The sequence below is a fragment of the Danio rerio genome, chromosome 12, assembly GCF_049306965.1.
Source record: "Danio rerio strain Tuebingen ecotype United States chromosome 12, GRCz12tu, whole genome shotgun sequence".
Lineage (NCBI taxonomy): Eukaryota > Metazoa > Chordata > Actinopteri > Cypriniformes > Danionidae > Danio > Danio rerio.
The window spans coordinates 24,717,999-24,734,255 of record NC_133187.1 but is presented as its reverse complement, the minus strand read 5'-3'; the positions used below and the strand labels follow the sequence as shown (position 1 = coordinate 24,734,255).

General features: G+C 36.8%; 1 protein-coding gene across 1 annotated transcript in view; it reads left to right on the top strand.

Annotated features, from left to right (window-relative positions):
• Positions 1–10,737: 10,737 nt before the first annotated feature.
• The window catches only part of mkxa (mohawk homeobox a), a 47,932-nt gene continuing 42,412 nt past the window's right edge, over positions 10,738–16,257 (top strand). The window contains 3 exon segments of the mRNA NM_001098733.2: positions 10,738–10,841; positions 11,504–11,781; positions 15,654–15,813. Coding sequence (NP_001092203.2) covers positions 11,606–11,781; positions 15,654–15,813 — 336 coding nt within the window. The 5' untranslated portion in view covers positions 10,738–10,841; positions 11,504–11,605.

The window sequence follows — 16,257 nt, the reverse complement described above, 5'->3', positions numbered from 1 at the left end:
TATGGAGTACGCACTTTTATTACAAAAGGAAAAAATCACCTGTAATATGCTATCAACTAGAAGCAGCTAGACTGAAAAAGGGGGTTTGGGGAATTCCTTCAGCCTCTCTTTATAATAAGACAGTTTTAAAGAATATGTAGTAGGTGTAACACCCTAATCTTTAAGTGACATCATTATTATTATTTTTTTATGATTGAACTTTAAGAGTCAGGGTTGAGCAAGATACATTATTGTGTGCATTGTTACCACTAATAATAAAAACTTAAATTCAGTATTTCTAATCATATTTTTTTATTTTCATCCAGATTTTACTGGTCTAGATGTCAATTGTTTTTTTCTTTTGTGAATAAGTCTTTTTGAATGAATCGAATGAATCGTTCAGTGACTGAGGGTGCATAACACAGTGGTTCTCAAATGTTTCAGCCTGTGACCCCCAAAATAACAATGACAGTGACTTGCAACCGCCATATTCCTCAGAGGTGGTTATAAACATACAAATGTTGCACACACAACAATAGGCTTATATAAACATGAGCATATTGACAACACTATATTGTGCAACAGTCTAACAACCATAGGCTTTTTTTAACCATCATTTATGTAGTCATTTCTTTAATTTAATAATATATATTTAAAAATGCAGAAACACCAAAGCTTTAAAAATGCCAACACCTTGTATCAGCCTTTTTAATTGAATAAATTGGCATTCTTGGATCTTTGGTGTTGCCGCCTTTTTGAATAGATATTTTTTTGTACTTTTTGCTATTTAACTAAGCATTGCTTTTTTGAATTTCCAATTTAATATTAACCTCACCTAATGACACTGGTGTGCTGTGTTTTCAGCACAGGTCTATTGTTGGTTTAATTTTGGAGGCCACCACCATGATCCTTTTCATTGTTCCGTAGTGGTCTGAATTTATTTTTAATGTATTTGATTGCCATAAAGGTGTCAGAAAGCAAAAACTGGTGCTTTAAAATCAATCTGTTGCAGCTGACAACAAAATATAATCTAGATGTACAGTATAATTAAAGATGCAGTTGGTGATTATCTTCAGAAACATTTTTGTTGTGCTGGTTGAAAGTTTCTTCACATTCCAATAGTAATGATTAAAGTAAATGATCTAAATGTATTTATGTATTTTTTTTTATTCTGGGTAAGGCATAAGACTAAAAAAAGTTCATCTAACTAAGTATTGTCGGGCCGATAATTCCCATAGTTCTGAAAAGTAGCCCAAACTGTCTGTCAACAAATGTAGATTTGTACATCGGTGCATCTGCTCACGCAGATCCGCCATTAGCACGTGCATGCATCCCGCGCGTTTATGTGCACATGGGGAACATGAAATCACAGCGATAACGTCAAATGCTAAATTAAAACTTTTTGAAATCCAGAATCAATATTGGAGTTACTTTTGCACACTTGAGGAAGGATAACACCAAGTATTTCTTTTAGACAAGTTATGTTATGTTTTGAAAGCATTTTACTCACAATGTTTCTGTAGATTGTGTTGTTTTGAATGGTTTATATGCACAGAAGTGTTGTTCAGCCTCTGAAATCTTCTGGGGAAAGATTGATGTAACTTTTTCAATTCCATAAGGGACCTTTTACGGCATCAATAATGTAGATTTTTATTTAGTTTAACAACAAAACATTAATAAATGTCGCTTTTTCGCCTAGCCTGCTTTACTGAGCTGAAGATGCTTTTATATTCACATTGGTTCATTTTTGAACAATGATAGCCTGTGATGCGCCCCCTATATTGTTTACAATGCTTCTCTGAATATACGGCCTGTAAGTATGGCTTAGTATGAAGTGTAATTCCTGCACGCCGCCGGCCTACCACTAACTACTTTTTTTAACTGACGAATGACATGAACTAGTGGGTTGTCTGCTGTCGTTCGCACGTTTGTATTTAAGGAGGCGTGGCTTTGGATGGCAGGGGTAAGACTGTGTTTCAAAGCTATTTTGCTAATCGGTTAGTATTTTGGCAGATCACCTACTGCACCTTTAAGGACATGTTGCCGTTGTCTCTCACGTTGTCCAACAAAAACATTAAAATAGTCTAGGTTAGTGTACAATGTTTTATATTTATTTTATAGTCATTTGACAAATGAGATTTTTTTAAGTAACACAATAGTTAACTAGGCATTTAGTTACTTTTATAATTAAAAATAGTAACTTAGTTACTATTTGTGAGAAGTAACTATAACTAATTACTCTTTTAAAGGAGCGTGCCCAACACTGGTAATCATGTCTTACCATACCAGGCTCACATGGAAACACAACTAGAACCATACCTGATGGTTCTTAGAACCTTTCAGCATGACAGTGGAAATGGGTATTCATACAAACATAACATATTAATACAGAGCAAAATAATTGTTTATTAAAAACACAACAGTATGCAATTCCATATGCTGCCATGGTTTTGAGACGTTTCTAAGCAGTGTTAGGATTGAATTGTTGGTGTGATCAATGCATCAACTCCTTTATGAAGAAATTCACCTGTGCCATGTACTGGCATTACCCAATAGGGCATAGAAAAAGTCAAGGCATCATTATATTATAATTCAAAATATGATACCAATAAATGAGTCCAATATGACAATAACATAACAAGCAGCTATAAATGTGTACAGTAAGTATACCTTACCGACCTCCCACACACACGTCAAATACTTGGACACATAGATATCTAGACCTTCTCCTTTCTGGGTTTAAACCTGCCTGGGAGGCTTGTGGCTCCGGCCCAAGAATGATATTATCCTTGACTTTTCATCAGGATGTGTTCATCAAGCTCTCAGCACCCAACATGGGTGAGAGAAAGAGAGAGGAGGTTGAGGCCGAGACGGGAAAAGACAGACAGAGGGAGTACAGCGGCAGGCCAACTGCTGATGATTATCTGACTTTTTTCAGCTCATATAGTGTGTTCGAGACAGTGTAATGGGAGCTTTTTGCTTTGGATTTTTACACAGCGGGAGAAGGTGCTGGTAACTGATCGCACCAGATAAATCAAACTGCTGCCAATCATCCTTACGTGCCATATTCTTTTATGGATTTGCCTATTTGATGTGCTGCTGCAAGTTGTTCCTAATGCTATCTGTAAAATCGCGTAATAGCAGCATGTCTAAACGTGCTCTATGTAATGTTATATTGAAGTTCCTTTGTTCTCCTCAAATCTAAAATAAACCCTGCACTGTCAGCATGCACACAAGCTTCTTAATATGAGGTCAGGAAGCGTCCAACCTCAAAACAGCAACCGCACGAATAAGCAGCCACTTCAAAAAAGGAACAGTATTACCTCTGAAAACAGCGCAACCTAAAAAGATAACAGCGTGCCAAAACCCAGAGCCAGCGACCCAGTAGATTACTAAACAAAACACGACACGCATACTTCACAGGCATTGATGTATTTTAGGAAACCATCTTTAAAAGAAAATCACTGCTTGGGAAAGAAAGAAAAGGTGGGAAAACCGACACAAATTATTCAACAAGACTTTGAGTTTGCCAGCTCCGACGACACTAATGTCATTCAGATCTACCCAGTGAGGGTCTTCGGGGTGTGTGGAAAAGCTGCTGAGGGTATACCTTGTGTGACTTGTGTTTTAGGTCATTTGAAAAACACTGATTGAATCACTTTTAACAATCTCTAATGGGTGCAATTGTTAAGCAGTTTATATTTTCCACAAGGCCCAATAATTTTAACAAATCTCATCTGTGAATTTTTTAAAGTGGCCCCAAAGTCCTACTTAAAGACAGACTGCATTAATGACACCAGAAAATGGATTTAATGAGAAGACATGTTGACACCAAGCCCAGCAGACACACAAGACGTTAATATTAGGTTAGATTTAGGTTGTGATGTCAGGTGACCAAAATGCAATGTCTAGTCAGCACCTACAGACAACGTTATTAAGGACAATGCAATTTACATTGATATTTGGTTGATTTTAGGTTGTGTTGGAAAGTGACCAAAATCTAAAGTCTGATATATGCCATAATGGTAACGTCCACACAAAGTGAAGCTGTAACATGATTACATGTTGATATTTGGTTGATTTTAGGTTGGACATTGATGTCGTCCTGACATTGGATTCTGACACATTAACCCGATTTTTATTTCCAAACAAAATCTAACGTCCCCACGACGTTGGGGTACAACGTCAACATGACATCATGTTGACGTCCTGTGCCTGCCGGGAGGTAGCACCAGGAAATTAGATCTGCAGCTAAAGAACTGTTAAATATGGCCAGATTCTTATCCTTTTCAATTCGCCATGCTGGAAACAGTGGTTGGATTTACATGAGAACAGCAGGTGCAAATGGCACTGACGAGAGAAATTAGACATCTCAAAAAGCGTAAATGGAATGAGCCTGGGTTGATAGTATCAGTATGTTAGTCTTAAAGTGTCACAAAACACCGAAACACATTTTTTGAGATGCTGACAGTCGTATATATGTCCCACGTTGCAAAAACACTAATAGGACACATATATTTAGCTAACAAGTGAAAATTGTTTGTCTGTTTTTTTGCATTGTTTTGAGCAGATTTGTTCTTTTGCGACATCACAGTGATGAGATCATTGAGTAAATTCGAAGACTCCTTTTAACTGATTTTACCTGTTCAGAGAGACGCCACGTTGTGTCACCAACCGTAATTGAAACAAGTGCAAGAAGAAGAAGAATTGTTCGAAGACATGGGTCGTCAGTGTTGCGTTTATAAATATGCTGCAACTAAGATTTTGTTTCCATTTCCCTGCAATGAGAGCACCGATCACATGTAGACGTGTGGATTACAGTGGTCTGCTAACATGCGACAAAAAGAAGTTTGTAAGGAACATTTTTACCCAAGAGCTTTACAAATCTGGAAATGGTGAAATCCGGATTTGCCAGTTGTTTTCTTTTTAAGATGTGGTTGCAGTTTGTGTTGATTGTTCTGTCTCTACAGATTTGGTAAGTGTGTGATAAGTGTCCTTTGTTTATGTTTATTAAGATGGCAAAGTTAGTTAATATCATCAGCGGTACTCTTTCAGTTTTTAAAGACATACCTTAGTTAAATTGGTTTAGTTACTAAGTTTACAGTAATATCACTACAATATTATTGACCAAAAACCCTCCATTTCCACACAGCTCTCAGATTGGCTGTAATTGCTGCTCTCTGAATCACTGTCTATCTTCCCTGAAACCTCATAATTCAGTTTTTTATTAAATCCTCTCACCAAGTGAATGCTCTCAAAAATCAAACAAAAATGCCCTTTTAAGTGAAGTTTATTTATAAACTAACTTCGAGAGGATCACGTGAGTATGATTGAAAATGGCTGGTTCTGCATTAACTATGTATGATCCACCAATCAGACGATTCCTAACCCACTATAAAGAGCCAGGGTTTCTCACTATAGTCATCTTTGATTTGAAGAATCCTCCTTACACCTCTACTCCCCCACCTTTTCCTTCATAGGGCGGCACGGTGGCCCAGTGATCAACACTGTTGCCTCACAGCAAGAACGTCACTAGTTCTAGTCCTTAAACAGGCCGGCTGTCGCTTCTGTGCTAAGTTAGCATGTTCTTCCCGTGCTTCTCCGGTTTCCTCCTAGATTCCAAAAACATGCACCACAAGTTAATTGATCAATCTAAATGTAAACACTACAATCAAAATCTCATCCAGCAGCATATCTCTTTCATAACAATCATTTTCTGTCATTAGCTTTCATAAAAAAAAGGGGGGGGGGGGGGGTTCTCGAGACCTACCTGAGCTCAAAACTTCCTTCTTGCCCTGCAAACGGGAGGGAGCCCAGGGCTCAAGAACCTTTTGAGCTCAGGGCTCTCTCCCGAGACAGCATTCCAAACTTGCTTTTAATCAATCATCAGCTAAGTGTGAACTCTTGAAAGCACTTCTAGCGACCTTTAAAAAGACTGTTCACCCATAAGGTTTTGTAGCTAAAAATGCAAGCCAGGTAATGTTATAAATGATGTTCTGTTTCTTGCAAGAATTAGTTTTTTGTTAATTTGTAAGACCTCAATGCATTATAAGGTATTATTATTATTATTTTTTATCTCTGTATGTTTTTATGACTCACAAAATGTTATGAATGACCAAAGGCCACATCCTTTACTAGAAGTAACTCCACATTTTGGATGGCCTGAAGGTGAGTCAGTTTAATTTATGTGTTAACTGTCCCTTTAAGTTGAATAAAGCATCTTGGTTTGTCATCAAACTTTTGTCTGTCCTGTAAGTGAATTTGGGTTAGTTCACATAAACACTTAATTGTTGTTTTACTCAGATGCTGTTGCGGCAGCCCAAATATGTTGCTCCAGCAGGAATGGAAATAAAATTGTAATGAGGAACACTTGGGTTCATTGATGTCAGGTTTAGTGAAAGTTCTGCTAGTTTTAAGTGTAATATTTTCAAAAGAAAAATTGGGTAGTACCCGGGGAGTGTTGTAACATGGGGTTATTGGAAACACTGTCAGTTTAACCATTCAGAAACAATATATGATGGTCAACATATAGCACACATGCCAAGCTCACAGGAGAAGCAAGATTGTGGATTTTATCACCATAAATATTAATTTTCAAGTAAGAAAGTATTTTTATCAGCCTGATTTTTGGGGTTCATAGCTATTTCTTTTGTTTAATTTAATGCTAGGCATTCACGGTAACTTCAAATCTATATGTGACCCTGGACCACAAAACCAGTAATGTGTCAATATTAGGAAACTGAGATTTATTCATCACATGAAAACTGAAAAAAAAAAAAAAAGCTTTGCATTGATTAATGGTTTCCTAAAATCTAGCAATATTTAGTCAAGATACAACTATTTTAAATCAGAAATCTGAGGGTTCAAACAATTCAAATATTGAGAAAATCATCTAAAAAGTTCTTCAAATTATTTTCCTAGCATTGCATATTACGTTAAAAAACAAAAGTTTTACATATTTACAGTTAGAAATTAACAAAATATCTTTGTGGAACATGATTTTTACTTGATAATGATTTTTGGCATAAAAGAAAATTTCATTGACCCATACAATTTATTTTTGACTAATTAAAAACATATAACTGCTCAACATTAGCCTGGTTTAGTCGTCCAGAGTCACAAGTGATAAAAAAGTTAACAGTTGTAACAATTTATTAAAAATGGCACAACAAACCTCTTATGATGATTTTTTTGTATTTTTTCATATTTTTTATTTCTTTCTATCCCTCGGCAGTAAAAGTGTAGGATAGTAAGTTCTAAGTACCACATTTGTCACAAATGTTAGATTGGGTGAACCCTTACAATATATATAAGTATATATAAAGTGCTCAGCATATATGAGTACACCCCCCATAAACTCTTACTTAAATTTATATTTTCTATAGGATGCTTCATATTTCATATACATTAGTTTAGTCAGTACTTAAGCTAATCTAACAGAATAGCTTACAATAATGTTTCAAAAATTAATAGCCCAAATTTATATGTTTGTGAAAATATTAAACAAATTTTAAAAAATAGCAAAAATCTAGAGAAACAAAAAAAATCTACAATTTTGTAATTTGTATTTTTTTTCCAATATTTTGCATGAATTTAAATGTATTATCTTTCCATTTCTAAAGTAAACTAAAATATTATTTTAATGAATATATCTGTTTAATAAATTTGTTTTGTTCAAATGCACCAATAAATATAACCCATAATCACTGAGAAATAGATAAAAATATTCATTTTCAAAATGGGGTGTGGGCGATGTGGTGGCGCATAGGTAGTGCTGTCACCTTACAGCAAGAAGGTTTCTGGTTCGAGCCTTGGCTGGGTCAGTTGGCATTTCTTTGTGGAGTTTGCATGTTTCTCCGGGTGCTCCGGTTTCCCCCACAAGTCCAAAGACATCCACTATTGATGAATTGGGTAAGCTAAATTGTCCATAGTGTATGTGTGTGAGTGAGTGTGTATGGATGTTTTCAATGATGGGTTGCAGCTGGAAGGGCATCCGCTGCGTAAAACACATGCTGGATAAGTTGGTGGTTCATTCCGCTGTGACGACCCTAGATTAATAAAGGAACTAAGCCAAAAAGAAAATGAATGGATGGAAATGGGGTGTACTCATGCTGAGACCTATGACACACACACACACACACAGCAATTTGTTACAGTGTTAAATTTCTAAATGAATAGTTCACTTTGTTCTTTAATAAATTACTGGACAGTCAGGAAATTAGTGCACCAAATTACCTAATAGTTATATTCCAGCAACAAATCATGCAGTACTGTAGGTTTGCAACAACAGAACTCTTTGTAATTGGCATTAACTCAAAGGATCTGTGATTGTGTAGTTGTGAAGTTTAAATGCATTTTGTTTTTAGAAGACAAATATGGCTGCAATACAATGTATCAAAGTTTGAGAGATTAGCATGAACAACCACTAAGTTGTCCCTCAAAAAAAAAAAAAATACAATAGCCTTACTCTCATCCCCAGTCTTTTGTATGTTCTCATCAGCCACTGAAAATGAGAAGCTGTTTTGCGACTTTGGTAGGATAGAAACACTACAAATAAACCTAGATCCTAAATAAGACACTTGGTCTGGCAGATACCCAAAGAATCAGGGCCGTTTACTGGCGAAGTGGGTCATTACACTATCAGCGAGGCTTCAGAGAGCACATTATCTCTCCCACTACCACACCTTTACGCCGTAGGCATCCCACAGAATGAAGCACGCCACTGAGTGATGTGTGATTGTACCTGCCCAAGGGTATGTGGTCAGTCTGGATATGCCACCGTTAGAGTAAACATGTGGGCGACCACATAAATCCGGACAGGCGAGAGAGAATAAGAGAAAAGACATCATTTCAGTGGTTGATTGCGGTCGAGCATAACTGTCCCTTTCTCTCCATTGCATTCACTGGGGCTGTGAGTCATCCGGGTGATGTCCGGGAGAGTTTGTTCATTAAATAGGTAAAAATACACCCAAATAAAAGGAACACGCCAATTATACGGGGCGTAAGGAGCACACATGTGCCTCCGAGTTTAGTCACTTCACCTCCAAACACTACCCTGGATAAACCCGAAAGACACAGTCAATGGCATTCAATGCGACGTGTAAGTCGTGTAATTTGGGAAAATGAGAGGGTACCAGATTCACATCGACGCTCGCGAGAGAACTCACGCGAGCCGCGTTTCCTCAGCACGCGAAGTCTCCAGATAAAGCGTCGCACATGGCGTTGATGTAATTAATTTGTTTATATATTGGTTTATAGAGGTTCTCGAGCGAACTGGAATAGAAGTAATTGTAGACCTCGCTAACCATGTTTGGAAAAGAATTAGGATGTTCATTGAAGTGATCCCGCTCTCGAAATGTTAAGACAATAAAAGTGAGGTCTTGAGGGATTTTGTGTCCTAGCAGTAAGCGTTTTGGGTGAACCCAGACTTCCGCGAGGTCTTCCGTTATTACAGGGAATAAAACCAGATTTATTATTAAAAGATATCATGCCATTTGATGTGGAGTATTATATGTAACATATATTAGATTACATTTTCAAGCGTTACATTTTTGCAATGAAGTCAATGAGCATGAATAATAATTAATCAATAATTCTTTATTAATAATATTGAGCTGAAACACTAGAAAAACTTGGGTATTATAAATCTAAAAAATTGTCACATTTGAGCTTGTATCTCAAAATAATTAAATAGGATATAAGTCAATCAATCAATCTTGTTTGGCCGCATTCCCATCGTTTTTTAATGTCATACTGCTTTCAGGTTTTAGGGCAATGTTTAGATTGAAAAACTAAAAACAAAATTTTGTTTCTATGATCAATTAGTCATGACAGCGTGTGTTTTTTGTTCATAACTTATAAAACTAAGTTCATGTTCAATTTTGTAAGTTATGCAAGCTGTTTTAAGTCAGTTTAACATAATTTAAATTCAATGCCAACCAAGTAAGGTTAATTTGGTTCAACTTAAAAAAAACAAAACAAAACAGGGCAACCAGATTTTTTTACAGGGCAAGCATTAAAAAAAGGTTTAGCAACAATATTCTATCATCATCATCATCATCATCATCATCACTATATTATTATGTTATTATGTATTACCATTTGTAAAACTCCAGCTTTAATAACAACAATGGTGTTTTACTATTAAAAATATTACAATTATTAAATATTATTTATTTTTAGTTAATTTTAATAGGCTAGTTAATTCTCGTAAGAATTTGCCCATAATATGCTATAAAACGTCTTCAATACGGGTTACAATATATGTAGCTAATTGAAAGTTTCTAGACTAAAATGGAAATTTGATATCAGCAGATATAGTATGCCTAATATTTCTCCTATAATAAATTCATATGGTATTCCCTTCAGCAGTCAGTCTACATCTAAATGACTTGTTTCTCCACTTGAGACTACAAATCTGTTGCACGTCAGAATTGTGTCTGTTTTGCCCATCAGACTGAGGTGAAGCTGCTTGTGATAAACTGCGTGCAGTCACACCAGCTCTGGCTGATATTAGTAACTCTATACAACTCTCATTCAGTCGGGTGATGGACGCGGTCCAGACGTGAACCCACACAAGGGAATACACTGTTGCACTGGCTGTGTCCCGGTAGCCTCCCCCTGCACGGCGGCGGAACCGGCATAAAACATTCACAGTATGTTCGCCGTCTGAGCCGCTTAGCTGGGAAACACGAGACGAGTCGTGGATTCATGTTCCCGGGCGCGCTTGAATAAAGCGCAGAGGCGAAAGCGGTTCGTGTGGTTTGCGCGCAGGATCTTAGAGCGGAGAACATGTAAGAGGGAATGGGAAACTGGAAACTGGATTACACTTTACAGAAAGACGCAGAAGGAGGAATACACAGGTACGCGCATTCAGCCCACATTCCACAACTGTTTTCAGTCATGACTTGTAAATGTTTTCACTCTGTCGGGTCACTTTCATTCAACTGCACGAAAGGGATGATTCATTAAGTTTTGATGTTTGGTTTATTTCATCGCTTTCCCTGGACAGCAATGACCTCAAATTGTTGACATTTGTTTATGTGAAGTTTTGCAGGATGCTTGCTGTACCGAGTTGTAAATAAACCCCTAAGTGCTGTCAAAACGTTTATTAGAGCTTACATGAAATTAAACAGCAAATGCATTCATTTTTCTATATTTAAAATACACATTGTCTTGTGAAATGAACTGTGTTACTGACCGGTCAAATAAGAATTATAGAGCTGCATGTGCCAAATGTGCATCATTCATTCTGAATACTTGTGCAAAGTTTACATAAACAAAACTCTACAGAAGTTACAAACAAACCAAGTTCATCAGTTTGGTCAATGTTCCTCACTAGAGTCTGTCAGACTCGCGCGCTGAATGACTTTTGCGCGTTTGTTGTGGTTAAATTCTTATTGCTCCTATTAACGGTACATTTAAAAATACCGTCGTTATGCTGCCGAATATTGTTTCCAAATGTACGTCTGGGTCAACTCACGGCTGACATAGAACATAATTGTCATTTTATTCTGCTTCACAGGATTTTTACAGGGCGCTGCGGCTCCGTTGAGTAGGACATCCGCACGGCTGCCAAGCACTTTCAGCGGAAACACGGGGGAAAAGGAGGACTAATATACCAAAGATGAACACAATTGTGTTTAATAAGTTAAGCAGCCAGGTCTTATTCGAGGAGAAGGCGAATGAGGTGGAAAGAAGCAGTCGCAATTATCTAGAGGTGATAGACGGGCAGCATCCGGACCTGCTCTCCAGCAGCCCAGTCCTCAAAGACAGCTCCGCTATCCGGCACAGGAGATCAGGGTATGTCAGAAGACCTCACGGTCTTTTCTGAAATTTACCTCAGATGCTTTATAATTAAACATTATTACATCCCTCCAAAATGTAGACTGTGATTTTATTGATGAGCTTGCACATATTTTTGTTTATCATCTTTTAATTAGATTTTCTGTTCTCAAATGTTTTTAATGGCTGCGGCCGCTTTGGCTGGACTTTTAAAATGAGTAGGTTTCATCTTCACTGTAAATAATTGGGACTTTAAACATTTCTTTTTATTGACGTGAATAATTAGGCTAAACATTCTGTAAAAATACTTTAGAGGAGAAAGTGCATATTGCCTGTTAAAGTCATCTGTGGTCATTTTAACGCTGTTAATGCTTTTAAGCGCGTGACAGCACGGAGAACCTTATTAAAGATAAACATCAAGTTGTTCAATTTGAGGGCCAAGCGGTGAAAAGCGGTGGCACGTCCAACTGTTTGACTTTTCACAGTCCTTTTGTTTTCTTTCCATAGATTTTGAGCTCAGTTGTGGTTTGAGAGCATATGGTTTGAATTTACAGCCTGCTTGGCGACTTCTTATCTAGGATACGTTGAGGTCTCAGAAAGAGAATTGCAGGAAATTAATATTCACAATTCAATTAAGTCGCTGTCGATGGTGCTGAATTAGCAGGGGCTTGTCGATCGGGTACATGAGGTCATTCGTGTTCGGTAGCGAATTTAAAACACGTCCAGGTCTGTTTCTAATAAATAAACATTTCCTTCAACTGTATGTGTGGTCCAGTCAATCACGAATATTTTCGCAGTGAGGGAAACCGTGTCATCCTTTATTTGCCCTGCGAGTTCAGCCTCACCGCCCCAAGCTGTTTATCCCAACCTGTTTTTTATTTGCAGACAACACAGTGCTTCATTATAGGACTGCGATGCACGGTGACACCGAGCCTAAAAGTGATGTCTTGTGAAAAACTTATGCAAACATCCTCCGCTGCGGGTGCGTCTGGCTCGCGCGCATTGAAGCTCATTTCTGCGCGTGTAAGCGGAGCCAATAGGACAACAGTACAGCCGCGCTGCTCGCCTCCTGGGGAATATCGCTGCTAATGAAAATTATTAATATAAATACGGAGGTGTGTGTCGCCCGTATCGAGAACAGGCAGCAGAAAACTTTCTTTGGGTTGTTAATACAGATCTGGGTTACAAGGGAAATATTTGCTGAACATGAACCACGGGGCGTTGAGGGAAAATATGTTAAATGTGCAGTCAGGTTGTTTGAAGATAACAAGGTGATATAACAGCGCCATACTGACATCTACAGGTTTAAATAACCAGCTTCTGTTCGTTCCTAAAATACAGACTCCAATTAGAGGAAAAACAGATTGATGCTGGCCTACTGGAGTTCGTCTGAAAGTTCCACAAAACGGGTTTTATTTTTTAGTTTATTTATTTATTTGTTTGTTAGAGAACCACTTATGACTGTAGGTGTCAAACAAGGGGCTGGGCTCACCAGGGAGCTTCAACATACCTAAAATGATTTAAAATAATTTACAACTGGTAACTAAGTTGATGTCTTATTTTATTGCATTTGCTCAGCACTTGTACTACTTGAGGACAAGCGGTCCGCATGCTTTGAAATGAGAGCATTTCATCAGTGGGATGTCTGGCAAAAGTCATGGACATTACTGCAGTCTTAAAAGTCATGGACATAACAACTATATATTTTTTCAGAGTGATATCAAGCTGTTAAAAGTTCATTTGTAGTTATTTATAATTGCTACTTATTACTTGTAAGTACATCTAATTTAAAGATTTTTGCAATCTTAAATCACTAGAAAAGTCATGTGAATTAATAAGCAATGAAAAGATGCAGTAATTTAAACTTTTTATATCTAAAAATTTTAAATGTTTTTGGAGAACAGACATTCAATAGAACAGAAATCTCTTTAAAAAAATTAATTTGTCATTTGGATTAACTTTATAATGGGTTTGGAACTATATGAGGGTATACTTAGAGGGAGACAGAATGTTGTTCTTAAAAATACAAAAGTAACATAATTATTTATTTAATGTATATCACCGCTACCGTAATTTCTTCACAAAAAGTTTGAAAAGTAGCAGAAATATATTGGGGGCCTGTCATTTACAACTAGGGGCTTCAGAGTCAGAAAGTCAGAAAAGCTGAATACTCTTGACTTAAGTAATAAGAAATCTGAAGAAATAAAAGTATATATATTGTAACATTCATAACTTCTGTAATGCTTGATATAAAATGGCTTTTTATTCAACATATTTTCACATGGAACCTAGAGTAAAGACCTAGTGTAATATTTAATGTGAATCGATGATAATGCACTACAGTACATCTTCACTTAGCATAAAGATCAACAGATTTCACCATAGTCACTTTATGAATGCATAAGATTGTGTTGATAATGCTCATTTCACAGGACATAACTATTAATTATTCCCTTCTATTGCAATATTTAATGGTTAGGGGTGAGTGATATTGACCGAAATTATATCTTTAACATACAGTATGAATATATTTAAGTCGGTTTTGTGACTACCTTGGCTGTTTAGATCAGGTGTTCTAAAACTTTTCAGCCCTAAAATAATAACTCCAGTGACTCGCGACCCCCACTATGCTCTGAGTTGGTTATAAGCATACAAATATTGCACACAATGGTGCACACACAACGAAAGGAACTATATAATCATATGCATATTGGCAACACAGAAAAGTGCAACAGTCTTACAACCAAATATTTATTATAATCATTATTCATTTGTTTAATTTAATATTAACCTCACTTAATTAGAATAGTGAGCACAATATTTATAGCACAAAACTATTCTTGGTTTAATTTTGGAGATTTCGAGCCTATTGGAGATCATCCTTCATGTTCAGTCATGGCCTTAATTTTTAATGTATGTGAGTGCCATAAAGGTGTCAAAGTTTATGATTGTACTGCAAAATCAATCTTCTGCAACTAACGCAAATGCTGCTATGTTAATCTAGCATAATAACCCCAGGGGCCACAAATAAAATATAATAATTGATTAAATGTGATAAATTTAATAGTTTAATAAAATATATGAGATTTTTGGAAATAACCAAGCGACACCCCCCCCCCCCCCCCCCCCCCCCCCCACACACACACATTTTCTCACGACCCCCACTTTGAGAACCACTGGTTTAGATGTTCATGGATACATTATAAAACCACCTGTAGGTGGCAGCAAGTTCCTGTCTTAATGAGTTTTCATTGAATCAACAATTTACAGAAATGTTTTAAGATGGATGATTAATAAAAAAAAAAAAGAAGCTACAGCGGCTGCCTTTATGACTAATCAACGAATCATTGGCTCCGATGATCAGTTCAAAAACAGATTCCTTCAGAAACAAACTGCAGTGTTAAGATGCACAAATGTTTGCATGCATTGTGTCAGTATTTTATCATGTGTAATTAGTGAAATATCAGATTTTATAGCTATATATCGTATTTTATTTCATGGTTATATGGGCAGTCCAACTGCTTTTTTACTTACAAAAAAGTTTTTTTGTGTGTGTGCAAAGTGAGTGATATGACCAGTAATATCAGGTACATATGATTAAAACAACAATTACAGTGTTATTAAATATCTTGCGTTTTTAAATATCTCTTGTAATACTTTATATACAGTATCTCCCATTTGTAAAACTTTTAAACAATCACCAAAAGACCATTGGTCATCTCACTGCATGGCACATTTAGATGAATATTTTGTTAGTTACTATTTGACAATAAATAAAAATCATTTGCTATGTGAAAGATATGCAGTGTGACTTTCTCCACACCAGTGCCAATTCTTCAGTCATGTGTAATTGTCAGGAGATTTACATGTCTGCTTTGCTTTTCTCACAGGTCTCGTCAAAACCCAGGAAAGGTACGGCATAAACGGCAAGCTTTACAGGACATGGCCCGGCCTCTGAAACAGTGGCTCTACAAACACAGGGACAATCCTTACCCCACTAAAACAGAGAAAATTCTTCTCGCGCTTGGCTCACAAATGACACTTGTGCAGGTACATTAATTTTCCACAACTTTTCCACAGGCGTCCTACCAAGAACTACTAGTTCCTGACAGAAGGATTGTTAAAATGACATTTTTCTTTTTTACAATGAGGTGTTCATTCCAGACAAGAGGTGCAAGCGAAAAGTTTCTTTCTTTTTTTATCATTTAGCCAATATATTTTTAATTCAGAGGCATTCTGGCTTGTGTTTAACTCTTTACATATGTGTTTTCAAGTCTGCACTGAGTGTCGGTTTCTGTGTACATATCTGTCTCAGTCTGTGTCTCTGTATATACGTGAAGACATAAACATGTTCTCTAAATTTGTTAAGAATTGGCCCAGCCTGAGGATGCTAGTCTGGATGACCCTAAAATTTAATCTGGTTCTAATATTCATGAAAAGAACCCCTTTGTTAAAAATGTGAGCAGACCACACTGCAATATAGAGAAGGAAAAA